Source organism: Vanacampus margaritifer, chromosome 4, assembly GCF_051991255.1.
Source record: "Vanacampus margaritifer isolate UIUO_Vmar chromosome 4, RoL_Vmar_1.0, whole genome shotgun sequence".
Lineage (NCBI taxonomy): Eukaryota > Metazoa > Chordata > Actinopteri > Syngnathiformes > Syngnathidae > Vanacampus > Vanacampus margaritifer.
Window position 1 is genome coordinate 14,162,076 of NC_135435.1, and position 15,425 is coordinate 14,177,500.

General features: G+C 39.3%; 1 protein-coding gene across 1 annotated transcript in view; it reads right to left on the bottom strand.

The window, feature by feature from the left end:
* Positions 1-15,425, bottom strand: part of pde3b (phosphodiesterase 3B) — a 47,416-nt gene that overhangs the window by 18,425 nt on the left and 13,566 nt on the right. The window contains exon 2 of the mRNA XM_077562969.1: positions 2,053-2,103. Coding sequence (XP_077419095.1) covers positions 2,053-2,103 — 51 coding nt within the window. The remainder of the gene's footprint in view (positions 1-2,052; positions 2,104-15,425) is intronic.

Below are 15,425 nucleotides of genomic sequence, written 5' to 3' on the forward strand. Positions count from 1 at the left end.
GTGAGGAAGCAGGTTGTGGAGGCAGAGGAGAAGTCCAAACGGGATTTTAATTAACAAAAACAAACTCCAAGAATCAAGTGATAAAAGACGTGGGAGGAACGACAGGGCAAAACAAAACAAAAAAACGGCAGCATGACAGGAGAAAACAACAATGCTTTGACGCAGACAAAGCGGAGACGAGAGACTAAGGCCCCGTCCAGGCGGAAGCAAAGCCGGCTTCGTTCCTCAAACAAATCTCGTACACACAGAAGCATTTCAAGACTTGCGTGTGTCCAAAAGAAGACGCTGAGGACGTTTAACGGCTGTAATGTATATGCCAAGTTGGAGTGGCGCTGTAGCGCAGCCACGGGGAGTTAACGGAAAGCGGAGAAGAAGAATCAGCGAAGAAGACAAACACTTTTTTTTCTAACTTTATTGCAATCTACAGAACAAACATGGCTTTGCATGTATCAAAACAACATGGGAAAAAACAAAAACAGGAGAAGTGACAATGGCGGGTGATTCATGTACAACACCGCTTGTTGAACGTGGGAATAAAGAAGCAAAATATTTTGCTGCAAAACCATAAGCAAGCTAAGGGGGCTGCGCAAAACGACTATGACACGGCTATCCACAATTGTTGTTGACAGACTGACGGTTCGCGCGCAGTCACATAAAAATTGCCGCATACATCATCAATCTGCTGACAATGCGTCGTCATCGAGCTGCGACCATTACGTCATCACTGGAGGAGTATCCTGCATATGGTGTCCAGATGGATGCGTACGGGCGCGTTTTGAAATCTTTTCACTCTGGAGCCCGGTTTCAAAAGTGATCGGTTTCAAGCTCCGAAACCGCGCCATCGTGTGGACGAACGGCCTAAATGTTAAGAAACTGGATATACTGGAGGATACATTGAAACTGTCTTTCGTGTGGACGGGGCCTAAATACTGTACACACATACTTGACACATGCATACATAATTGACACAATGAGAGACACCTGGGCAAGACAAGTGGAAGAAATTGCTGATTAGTTGACACAAGGAAGGGCAGGCAAACACAGGTGGACATGACAATGCTTGACAAGACTAGGGAGGCAGACAAGGACAACATAACAAAACACAGATCATGACTGAAACTAACTACACCAATTGCACACATTGGGAGCTCCTTTATTTTTTGTTTTTTTATCATCATCATAAATTATTATTATTATTATTATCATTGGTGTTGTTCCTATACCCATATCGGCAGAGGCCCTAATACTGCATTAAAACAGTGGTATTGGTATCGGTGAGTACTAACAAGTAACATGCCGATACCATTAATTCTGACGCTAATATAGGACTTTGGATGCAGCATCTTGTGTCTTGCTCATCCACGACATGTTCACTGCATGCCGAGCTAAGATATCCTATTGGCCCTTGAATGCTCTGAACCAATGGCAGGACAGCTTTTTCATGTTGAGAAAAAAAAAACATAGGTGTCAGTATGGTATCGGCATCGGCCGATACTGCAAAGCTGGGTATCAGTATCGGGGGGCCAAAAAATGGTATCAAAACAACACAAATTATTATTATCATTATCATTTTTTTTTAAAGAATAGTAGGAGTCTGTCCATGTCACACAGAAAGTCGCTTTATTTTGTGTTTTAAGCTTTCAATTGTACGAGAGACAGTAATGTTCAAAATAATATTTAATACCTAAAAATGGAATGGAATAGACAGGACTATTCATTTTATCTTTTAGCTTAACCCCAAATTGTCCCATGATAAATCAATAAAACAGGAACTGAATGGGACTTTGAGCTGAGGGAGAAAAATTCTTTGACAGAGTAAACAAATAGTTCCTAGAGGAGATGGAATGTCTGAGTGTGATAAAATGTGGCAAGTCAACAATGTCAAGGTCATTATGTACCAGCTTTCAAACAGTGTGTGTGTGTGTGTGTGTGCGTGCGCAAGAGTACAAGTACCAGCAACTGGTGACTTGACGGAGCTGACACCATCTCTTATTAAGGCCAATAAGCATGATGGATACTGTATTTGTATGTGTAATGAGAGGCCTGACTGACCTGATACTGTGGTTTGTACCAGTGTTTCAGATCCCAGTCCCACAGGATCATCTGAAAAGGAGAGTCACAAACATTTGTAATTATTAAGTGGGTGTTAGCTGGCAGCATAACTTTTACGAGCTAAAATACTAAAATAAGGCTACATTGCAGATTTTCACAGTGAGGCACTGGAAGGTCAGCATTAAGACAACCTTCTGTTAGTCCATTCTTCTTCCTATCTAAATACACAGTGCAGTATGAGTTTACATGAAGGATTTGATGCACGGCACGATACAATTCACACAGCAGGTATGCGAATGCATGCTGCCTTACTGAAAGCAGACTGAGGAAGAAAAGTAAACCACTAAAACCGCAGCAGTGCCTCTACAATGGTGCTATGGGATCTTATCTGGCAGCAACTACGTCAATCGTCCGCATTTCCATGCTATCTGTTAGTAACCAAACAGTGCTTGCACTCCAGAGCAGAATACAGTCAGAATTAGAGCAGGTTGCGTAACACAACACCGCTGGGCCTCAAATGACCCAATCTGCTGTCTAGATTATGACTAACTTGACGTAGAAATCTCCATGTAATGTAATGCTCAAACTTTGTCGTCAAAACACACGAGCTTATCAGGTTTTGCTTGTTTTGAATAGCAAACTAAAGTGTTCTGAGATGAAAAAAGCATGTGGCTCATTCTACAACTGGAGGACATTTTCTGTTCCCTATCATGGAATTTCAAATAATCCGTGCACAAGATACAGAAATATACACAAACAACCGTTGTGTAACTGTAATAAAAAAAAGAATTCTAAATACTATTTAAATAACAAATAGCTATTAAGCACCCCCTGAAAGTTTTTTTCTCTTGACCTAAAGACACTCCTCTCTTCTGTTTATATATTTTTTCAGCTATATGTGCGTATCACTAAAAATAATACATTCCTATAGTCATGTTATCATTTTTAATCATACACCCAAAGTTGGTTCTTGACCAGTTTGCAGCTAAAACAGCTAGCATGCACTCTTGACTCTAACATGAGCATTGCTTTACAACCCAAGCTTGTGTATTAAAAATACATTTGTTTTTAAATAAAATGTGACTTTATTTCATTGCAAAAGATTTATCAAGCAATATTGTTAAAATATGTTAATAAATGGGGTTTCACCAAACAACTGCAAAATATGATCAATAAAATATCTGATGAAAAGTGTCGCTGAGCTGGACAAATTCAAATTGTTGTTGGTCTGTTCCTGTTTTTCTTGAAAACACGAATTATAAAATGAATGGTCACTTTTTCAAAAACATTCAAGTCTAAATTGTCCTATAGGAATGCCCCTTGTGTTTTAACATAGAACCTTAAGCCTAAATACATAAAGTATGTTCTGTTTACAGTCTTAACTACAGGCCTCTAAGTTGTCCCAATGTGCTAACAAGGCCAGGCACCATCCAGCTTCACGGGTCCAGCCACAAGAGGGCGAGACGCACATGTTTGCTTATCAAACATGTTATTACCTCAGTGCCGTGTTTCCTAACTTTTATGAACAAATTATACCTGAGAAAAATCTCACAGAACACCACAAAACAAAAACGCAAACATAAGTATATACATAGGACTGAAAATAAAAGTCATTGATTTTTACTCACAAATGAGTACTAGTTGAACACAAAGCTATAATTCTAACAAATAAATTGCTAAATAAAATGATTTTTTTCCCCTGCAAGTGTTTGTAAACGAGTGTCGCACTTAGCATGCGACATGAACACAAGACCAAATTGTTCCATAGATGAGTGGCTCAATCCCATCTCCTCTCATCACGCACTGCTTCATTGATCAAAGTGGCATGTTGGGTGTTTGTCATCAGAATCTGGACAATGCTGCCAAACATTTAATACGGCAAATAAGCCCTGCCATGGCAACCTGACACAGAGGCCAGTAAAGGGTGGGGTATAAAAAAAAACAACAACAAAAAAACATGGCAACGAGATGGCGGGAGATGGCCAGAGGGCCGAGTAGGTCTACAACATGGCTGATCTTGAACAAGTCGGTCGCTGTGAAGTCAAGGACATCGAGAAGGGGAGGAGAACAGTTAGTGAAGAACACACAATTGAAAATATGACGTACAGAAAAAGACGAAGACTCCTGGTGACCTGATATTTTTTTACTGAGCCTTTAAATCATACACCATCCATCTTGAATACCACCCGTCTTCATTAGGGTCTTGGGTAAAATGGAGCCGATCCCCACTGACACTGGGGAAGATACGGGGTACACCTTAGGCTGATTCATCCATTATTACAATAAAAGTTCCCAAATGTAAAAAGTCCGACACACACTCGATGTCACGTTCTTGACCTCGTTATCTCTGAAGATTAGGGGTGCACCGATCACAATTTTCCATCCGATGGTCGGATGCCCACCTTTCAGCGAGTGCTTCCACATTTTCAGCGAGCACTTTATGACGCGAAGCTTTGTAAAAAATACACTGACTGAGAAGGGCCGTCTGCACTGGCCTCGATCGTCGGACGTAAACCTTTTTCAGTCGGTGCTCAGTCCGTGTTTTGTTACGAGGCTTCACATCATAAAGCAGTTTCTGATAAATGTGGAAGCACTCGCCGAAAGGAGGGCAACCGTCAATGACGGTTTTGCCCACCTCTAGACAACCGGAAAAACACCATCACTAATCAAATTGAAGATTTGGAGAATTATGACACCCTTGATACACACATATCTATATATAAATGTGATTCAAGAACAGTACATTTTTAAGTGGAAATTTTGTATTTTCTTCCATTTGATCACATCTTTTAAATCAAAACTATTTTTCCAATTGGTTTTCATTACAAGCCTAGCAATTATTTCACTTATTTCCATTATTTTCCAACAAAAAAATGGTAAAACCATTACCTTGTAATTTTGATGACCTTATTACTACATGACCCAGAAACAGGAAAAGCTGGTGCCACCTTTACCACCTAGGCCACAACATACAGCTTAGCGTGTGTGTGTGTGTGGGGGGGGGGGGAAGGCTTTCAATGAACAGAAGATATTTTCTTCAGTGATGTTATGACAACATGACATGATGGTATAGATGAGGTGACGGCCAACTAAGCTGTTCTCACATGCCAAAATGCTTGCATAACAACAATACAATACTTCTCACACCAAACACATTTGAGTGCACAAGGACATTCTTGCATTCTGAAGTCACTGGAAGCAAACATGTCAACACCTCTAATTGACGCGCTGGCCACTCACCACATAGCTCGCGCCTGTGTTTGTGCATTTGATCAACATAAAACAAAAATGGAGCACAGTGACAGAAGCGCATGAAAAACATCACAAACGTGCTGGCCTTCAAGCACACGGGAAAATGTAGGACATTGACGGGGGGTGCACTCAACATGAGAGCCGTCATAAATATCTCTTAACAGAACTCGATAAACTTGTGCAAGCTATAAGCGGGCCTGCTAGTTGCACCTGTGTGTCATATTAGCGAGGCTTTAGCACTGTGGTGTGAGAGAACGGACCTTTGCTCAAACTGATAAAAACATGCTAACTAGAGCGTGTGTGCGCGGGAGGGTGGGCCGGAGAAAAGGTATCAATGGCAGGCAGGACATTTGTATGGAGGAGGGTGACCGTGCTGACGTCAGCCTGCGCACTGATAATGAGGACTGAGCTCCGGCTGCCAAGACACGCACAGCCACAGGAAGGGGGAGAAAAAAATGATATGGAAGCGAACACAGAAAATGACGACAGGTCTGCAGTTTGTGTCCATGTGTTTTTTTGTTCCACAAGTTCCGCAAGACTGAGTAGGGAAAATGGCTAATTGGGCCTACTTTGGCCAGTTTCACTTGGGGGTATACTCACTTTTGTTCCCTGCAGTTTAGACATAATGGCTGTGCTGACTTAATTTTAGGGGACAGTACATTTACACTGTTATATAACCTGTATACTGGCTACTTTACATCTTAACAAAATGATTTGCTGGCCTACGTGATCAAAGGAGAAAGTACACTGTCTATGAACCTTTGATGTATGCATCATTCTCGAATTTTTTTTAATTTTGTATTGCTGACATGTTTTCTGATGTCCATATTTTTTCTTCAATTTACAAATAATGTTCAATTCAATAAAGTGAGACTCAAAGGTCGATCATAATTTGCTTTGAGTCAGTTCATTCAGATTAGAAAAATCCCCAGGAGATTAATGACGTTCAAGTGTCAAAATTTTTGTATCGGGACAGGCAATGTTTTAAGTAACATTTTAACATGTTCAGCAGCCACCTAAGTGGACATTAAAACTAATGAAGAAAAAAAAAGCTTCACTCTTAATTTTAATGACAAATGAGAAATGTGTATGTGTAATAAAACGTGTGGCTGAAAAAATTTAACTGAAGAAGTTTAATTTTGGCATGGCGTCACATCCGCAAATGTCAATTAGAAATAATGTCCTGTTTTTTAACAAAGGGGTGTAAATTAAAACATTGTTTTAAAATCGGATTCATCGAGTAATCGTCCAAACAATTGACAGATTAATCGATTATTCAAATAATTGTTAGTTGCAAACCTAAAAATGTGTTTAAAGTAACAAGCACTCAAAGCACTCTACAAGCAGCTGTTTGGAAAGTGTGACGCCAATGAATGTTCATTAGCCCCCAAACAGGAAACAAGAACAGGAAGTATATTATTTTTCCAGTCATAGAGCCCTGGAAATGAACTCTAGACTTAACCCTCCCAATGACTGCATATTATGATGACTGCTATATTAATTTTCAAGTTTTTTTATTTGCTTCATTCATTGTTTTTGAGGGCCAACCGAATTCCTAGTCCAATGGCTTCATATCATGTGAATACTGGGTCGAATGTTGGGAAGACACTTTGTCATCTGTTCTTCCATCCCTTCACCCTTACAGTGCAATCAGTATATGCAGTATCGGCTTTTAAACACGGAAACACTTAACACTATCTCCGGGTGGCTAAAGACCTGTACATGACGTTGTGCGCGACTTTGCAGTCCGTTCCCGAAGCTGATTAGCAGGTGCGAACAAATGTATTTGTTTTTAAACATTGGTGAATGTGTGAATGTGCGGGTTTTAAGTGCGCCGCACCTTGTCTCGCCGCACGCATCCGTGCCCGCCTGTGCAAACTACATAGACTATAAAGTGCAATCGCACCGCCAGAAAATGCTCAACCATCATTTGGTGTTTAATGTACCATTAGCCAACATGTCTGAGGTGTGGGCACATTTGAATTTATATTGTGCTTTGTTAAAATGCTAGTGCTAAATAAATATTTTATTAAAATATTATAATTTTAAGTAATTATAATAAATGCAATGATAGTAAAAATTGGCATTATTTTTTGCGCCTTTTCGGGGGCCAAGCATTTTTCATTTTCGGTTTTCGGTTTCGGCCAAAAATTTTCATTTTGGTGCATCCCTATTAACTATCCAATAAAATCAAACGTGATAGAAGAAACATATTTTATTCATAGTAATTTAAACCTTAAAACATGCCATTTAAGAAACAAAAATGGAATCCCAGTTGAGAGGTTGCAGCGGCTAATGAGGAATCTCAACAGCAGATTTTAAGAATGCATTCATTTCAAATGGCACGCCACCTACAGAACATAATTTTTTTTTTTAATGAAAATGTCGTCAGTTTCTTAAATAAAATAAATAAAATATTTTTGAACTATTTTTCTTCCATCACTCTTGTTCTGTGTGTGTGTGTGTGTGTGTGTGTGTGTGTGTGTGTGTGCTGCTTGCTTTTGTCATTCACCTTTCAGAAGCTGTCCACCCACATTGTACAGTGCACTGGCTTGCTACTTGTCCTAGTTGGAATGGATCCAATGAGTTGAATATACACTGCAGATAAAATCAGCATCCAAAGAATTCCCACCAGTGAGGGACAGCAAGTTTGCAGTTAAACAATGTTGACGCTCTTGTTCTAAAATTCCAAGTTTCTCTAAGTCATGTAACCTCATCAACAGAAATGAAGATAGTCTGTTATACTTTTTACAAACTCAACAAGCATCCTGCGCATTGCCATTTTATCTAACAAATAATACCCAAAACAATAATAGTTATATTTAAATTTGGTATTTGCTAATGAGTAGCCCAATGACGTAAATAACTGTGACAAGGACGCATTTCTTCACTTTTACCCTCGTTCTGTTGCTTGTAAGTGTTGTCATGTATGTAGGTGTGTTTGTGCCAGTGCAATTGTCACTCACAATAAAAGGAGAGTGTGGATATTATGAGAGGCTGTTGGCAATGACCCCCATTAACCGACTGCACCTGGACATTTCTAAAACAGAGGCTCTCTGCTCGGCTCTCTTTCTAGCCAAAAGCACCGGGAAAACCTGGATGTGTTTAGCAAGAGAATTCAAAATAAAATAAAAAATCCGCGCCACTATTGACAGTGGGTTGATGTTTAGAGACTGTTTTTAACTCAAAAATGATTTTATATCCTGCCATCTTTCCTCGAACTGCTAACTGTCTGGTACTAACTTTTCAAACTGTGTACTGTATTGAAATGAGACACCACACATCCCAGAGGAAACCCCCACTCCCTTTAGTTTGGGGTCTGGGTTTTATCACAATGTGCAACTTTCCTGCCTCTCCTGCCACTCTGTCGGGCTGCTTTTCGTTGAGAACATACATTTTCAGCAACACTAAACGTTACATGTTTCAATAATTAGGTTTCCTTGAATTTGTTACTTGTCATCTAATGTAATGTAAGTTAGTGTAGACCATCCGTCCATGCTGTCTGGATGCAAGATTAAAAATCCAAATGAGGCAAAAACTATTTGTGGTGCAGACATTTGATGAAGTTTTGAAAGTTTATAAAAATGACCACATAAGGTGTTTTTATGCAAATGAAAACTCTAAATAATATGCAATAAAATATTCTCGATTATATTTCATCACACTCAAAGTTCTTCCCAAGTTTTGTGTGACGCTGGTGACAGTTTTCAAACATCAAATATATATGGTTGGGCAGTTCTGGGTGCTGACTTTATGACTCTTTGGAACTCAATTTGAATATTATACAATGCATTTCTGTCTGGCCGTTACTGGGAAGCCGAATTTGATCAACTCATGTTGCATACGGCAAGTTTGCTCAAAGTCCAAATTCAGGTTGTCATTTTTGCACATATTTGGACTGATAAATGATAAATGTTACCTAATTTTGGAAAATAATGAAGACATTAGGAGTGCCAAAGACAGAGCCACAGCAACTAGGCAGATCCAATTCACCTGTGGGGCAAAACCTTAGAGGCCAATTTGAAATGTTTTGCCAGGACGTCAGGAGCCGTTCAACAGTTTTGCAACAGTTTGCAGGTGACTTTCAGAAGTAGTTCAGTCCAGTAACGTTACGTCTTTTTCAATCAAGTTGTGATATGACAAGTACTGCATAGCATTACTAGAGACACACGTTTCAGTTCACTCTTAACTCACACTTGCCAGACACGGCGGAGCTCACAAGAACAATAAATGCCACAATCTGACTAAGGTCAGCCCTTAGACGTCAGTGATGAACTTTTTACCACAGTGGTATGTTTCATGTTCAAACCGCCCATAACTTTTTGCAGGCTACATCAAAAGTCCGCAGGCAGCTATTCGTATTGCCAAAACACGCCTTGTACACTACTTGCAGGATTATGCCAAGCATAAATACACCGCAGTGATGCATCTGAGTGGGATACAAGCATTCATCCTGGTATCTGTTTCTTTTCTCTGCTAATTGCATTGTGAGCTGTCTAGAAAGCTACAAATTGAAGCAAAATGGAAGAATGGAACCACACAAACAGTATGAGGATAGCAGAGTAAGAGAGGATTTATTTAGACGAGCAGTGTGAAGCTGTGCCTATTAAATTTTACAATAGAATCCGCACAATCAGATGCAACTGTCAAATACTGTACACTACTCAAGTAAACATTCTCAGTTTTATTGTGTTAACATGGAAGAGCTCATATAATTCTCTTTCCCTATATATACATGCTGACAGTTTTATCTTATCTTTATAAGTTCTTACGCATGGGCGACCTCTGCAGAACACTTTCCAATTGAAAAAAGAAAAAAAAAACATTTTCCCTGAAATAAAAGTGGTGCAACACTTGATAGGTGCAACGTACAAAATAACACATTCTCACAGCTGTATACAGTTTTGGACGGCGAGCAGGTGGACAAGCAGTTATTTTTTGATGTCACACATTTTTGTGGCCACATATTGCTGGTGTGAACTCATAAAGGTTGATAAAAAAAAATGGCACACAACAGTAGAGTTGTGCAATATAACGAGATACTGCATATTGCAGTGAGATATAAAAATGCCTACCGTAGGACATAACCCTCTATTTTTGTTGATTTCCCTTTTTTATTTATTTTTTATTTTTATTTTTTTCCTGGAGAGCTCAGTATTGTTCATTCGGTAATTTTACCGATTTGACATGTATTTTTGGTGATTTCCTATATCCACACAACTCTACTTTCTCCTTCATCTTCTAAGTGATCCTTTTACAGGATTTGTGTTCCTAGTTTTTGGACTGAGACATCAGTCCAGTAAACGAGGGCTTTCAGGACAAGCCGACATACTTGTGTTGTTTACTTTGCACTTTCGGTGGTTAAATGGTAGGCATGCTTGAATGCTACATGAAGCCAAAACAAAAAAAAAAGAAGGTTGAAAAGTTTGTTATTTCAAACATTTTTAACATATTTTTACACTGACAATTAAGAATGTTAAAATGGGTGATAGGAATCTGCTTATTTCACACACCCGCCGCCTGGTCATTAGAGAAAACTGCTTCCGATTTCTATTTTGAGTTTTGATTTTAGTCTTGACTTTTTACTCTGATTTATTTATTTTTTACTGAATGTTTTTTACTGTGTGCTTTTATTGTTGCCTGTGCTGTGCACTTTGGTATTTATTTTATAAATGTAAAGTGCGTTACAAATAAAATATATTATTATTATTTACTTTTTTATTCCAAATGGATTCCTCATTCCTCTACATTTATCAGTTATACACACGACACAATATACTGTATGTGTACGGTAGATTCTGTATTTTTACCGGTGTGTGGCTGTATCTCTTGCTGAAACCCGGAAATGGATTTTTCATCTGTGTGAAAGCTTTGTTGAGCTATAATTTGCGATGTTGCCACTTCATGCAACTGCCATTCACATTTGGAATAATCACAAACCAGTCACCAAGACTCGGCTAATCGTGAAATCTGTGGCAGAAGCCTGCACACTGCAAGTGTATAGTGGAGGCTCACACAGTTCAGTTGATCCCAGACCAAATAATTGGTGCCTGTTGTAATGGAGGCACAAAGGAGGCTAGGCCAAGCAAGGCCGGGGCAGCGAGGGGCAAGGCCGTTCTGGAACCTGTAATGGAAGCGTGCCTTTATAACGTAGTGGCTTCACAGGCCCAAGTCTGAACCGGGGTCCTCACATTGGCAAGCACGACACTGTCTTGGCATATAGAGTTGAATCTGTAAATATACAGTTGTACAGTAGTTTGTGAGGGTAAAAGATCTAATCTTGCTTTATCCACCGCTACATATATTAGCCGAATTACAATCAAGCTTTTAAAGATAGTATTTATCAAAGACTTTGTCGATGCCATGGGGACAAAGGTGATCTCACTGCAAATGTTTTCTACTGAAGCCCCCCCAGACTGGACAGATTTTCTGAATGAGTCATGCAGAAAGTAACCCTTTGTATGCTTCATTCCGTAATAAAATGGAGTTTAAAATGGGTAGACACTTAAACTATGTCAATTATGGTTGGGGGGTGTTCAAAAGGTATGGAAGGATTTACTTCTTTATAAAGCTGTAAATGAAAACCAAACATTGTCAAACTCTTGAATTATCTGAAAAAGGGTTGTGTTTTTAGGGTAGATCACATCTTTACATGTAAGGTTTCTTCTTCCATGCGACGCTGTTTGGACCTCTGTGGTCGAGAGGCATCAGTGCAACAGAAAGGTTATACCTGATATGGACATGAGAGCAAGATCAGGGACTCAGAGCCTTGTAAGGGAACATCTGGTTTTATCGTGGAATCAGTGCAAGCTCCTCTCATAAACACAACGCCTGAGCCCCGGAGCTCTGGCCAATAACAAGCATGCGAACACAAACGCCATCCATCAGAGGCGAGCCACGAGAGGAGGAGTTAACAGGGAAGTGGAAGCAAGAGAGAGATAAAGAGAAAGAGTGTGTGAGAGGAATGACTGCCACAGTGATTAAGTAAATCATTTACAAGCAAGTGAATGAAGAAGCATTTGATTTCTCATGCAGGCAATGTACTTAATTTCTAAACTTTGGCATACATTGAAGTAGACTAGCACCCATCGCCAAATTGCCATTAGGGCCTATCTGTGAAGCCATGACACACTGCCAAGTTGTTTAAAGGTTTATAATATTATTTCTATGCTAGGTTTATTAGCTTGCCTACCGCATTATACACTGTGTTTTAACATTAAGCTGCTGTTTGTTGTGAAATTCGCTGCCAAGATATCATTAGTAACTCTCATTTTTGCTTGCAACTCAAGACAAAAAAAAATGTCTGAGCTCGAATTACGGCTGCTTGATTATGGAAAAAAATAATAATTACAATTATTTTGGTAATAATTGAAATCACGATTATTCAAACGATTTTTTTTTTTTCAAAACAAGGAAATGTTTAAACATTTAAAAATATTCTTATATATTATCACTATAATTATGCAAGCTCCTTTTGGACCAAACAGAATTTATATTAATATAATAATATATATTATTTATGTTGGGAACAATTTAAGTTGGGGGTGCAGCGTGTGCAGTATGGCTTGTGGGGTGCAGGCTAGTTTTGGCAGGGGTGTGTGGTGAAAGAAATTGTGTTGGTGTGCCTCAAAACAAATCAAAATTAATATTATTAGGGCTGCAGCTATCAAATATTTTAGTATTCGGATATCCTACTGATAATTCTAGCGAATAATCGGGTATTTGGATAGAAATTAAAATATACCTGTATTTACTTCCTTGGTTTTATTTTAATTATAAATACAGAAGACAAAAATATACATTTGCATTTGTTAATTAACAGCCAACTGGTTTTCATTTTTAGATAATAAACTTGTATTTTATTTTATTTTTTTACTTAAACTGTGCTTGTCATCAAACTATTTTCCTCTTAAACAGCGAGATTTTAGACAAATCTCTCCCCATAGATTTTGGTCAATGGAAAAATAGTGACGTCAGACCCACAATAGCGATTTTGTCAGCTAAATATATAGCACATTTGAGTAAGCCTGTTTTGTTAATAAGTGACCAGTAGGAACGGCAAATTAGTCCATCAATCCATTTTCTGAATCGCTAATTATCACGAGGGTCGCGGGCGCCCTGTAGCCTACCCCAGCTGTATATGGGCTGTAGTATTTACGCCTTTGAAAAGTAATCAGATGTCTGGAGCACTTTACCATAGCTAGCTAGCACGGCTAGCTTGCTGCTTGGTTCTGGTAGCACGCTCATTGCTAGCTGTCGCCGCTAAATGCTGGCAACAGGTGCCGTACAATACAATGTCAGCATAATTATGTCTTAGTGCTCTTAACTGGAGCTTGAACATGACTTCAGGACTAAGTTGTGTTACTGACGTCTGTCTCAACAGTTTGGGGCTTTTATATTGCCGTTGTTCACAAACTCTGAACAGATGAGCACTTTGTCAGCCCTTAGACTGCGACGACACGCTTCCGGAAACAACTTCGCTACAAATGCATTGATCTACATATACTACTTGGTAAGGTAAGGTTTATTTTGAAATTGGGTTTCTGACAGCGTTAGCCCCGTGTACTGTCATGCATTACTGCCGTTCGCTTGACTGCGACCATCTCAGCGGGTATCTGAGGCAGAAATGACGAGGACTCATTTCAGCCCTAGTATTAATAATCGTTTTTATACGATTATGCCAATTTTGTAATCGTGGAGGGTAATAATTGAAATTGTAACTGAATTTCGATTACTTGCAGAGCCCTAGCTCAAATCTAAAAAAAACTCACGAGTTGGATCCCTCGTAAGTTGAGGTACCAGTATAGTTGGTTTAAGCGCTTTTGACCTATATGACTCAGTCAGAGAGGAGGTTTATATTTGGTGGTGGGTGGCGACAAGACAGGTGAACAACAGCGAGCAGATGGACAGCAAACTTAGACGGATGGGGGAGATAACTTTGCTAAGGCTTTCCTTCAGCACACACAAAATCTAATCAACAAAGTCTCTTTCACATTATGTGCATTGACGCAATGTGTGCATGTGTATGTGTAAGGGGGGCATTTGAGGTTCTGTGTGTAGTTGTGCATTGGGGGATGGGTGCCTGAGCCAAGGCAGTGACAGGCTAAATAAAAAGTGAAGAAAAGGGGGTGGGGACAAGCATTTTCATTAACATTTTTAAACTTAAACATTCAACTTATTTTTTTACACATTACTTTTGTTTGTAATGTTGCTGTTATGGGAAATGGCAATGCTGCTGGTTGAATTTGGGGTTTTCATAGCACTGACTAATAGCGCTTCACAGTTTTTGCCCTTTTCAGTGGGATCTGCCCTCAGCTGCTAAACACACACAAGCCCCCCTCTGTAGCTACGGCTGACGTCAACCGTCACTTAGCAACAGCCTTTTGGTGTAAAAGCAGCGGCGCTGACACCGTTTTCAAAAGAGGTACACGGAGAAAGACAGAAAAGAAAATTCTGAGTAAATGAGAAACAGAGCAAGAGGGGATGAAAAAAATAGTTTGTTTTGGGTAAAAAATGCCTTTGTAATGGTTAGAATGTAAGCCAAAGTGACAGGAATGATCAACTTAAATGATACAAAAAGTGGAATGACAATGATCTGTCTTGTCTCTTCCTTGAAATGATCAGCAGAAATCCACATCATCTTATATCAGGTCATCTGGAGACTATTAACAGGCAGTAAATTGAAGAAAAAAACATTTACTACATTCTTCCATTCAAGCATGGACTCCCACTGTCACTTAAACATTCTCTTTCCTTTTTCCCTGTCACTGGGTTGAGCAAACATTGAGCACATGCAAGGTTCAACAACCTCGTTCTGAACCTAAAAGCCGGGCCACCTAACAGTTTCGATTGTAAGGAACATCTTTGTACCTTTACAAGCTTTAAAAATTAATCATTTAATGCCTGCTTGTGCAACTCGGTGAACACAACGTCTTCACTTATGTGCCATTTCATTTTAAAATAGCGGGAACAGGCAAACAAAAAACTTGGATGTTGATAGTGCTGCATTCCTCTCTCCAGACCAACAATTTGTGTCTTAACAAAGCATAAACTGAGCCAAGAATGAGCTCTGACATCATTAAAAAAAAAAAAAATCGAGCAGATACAGTAGATGAGGTCAA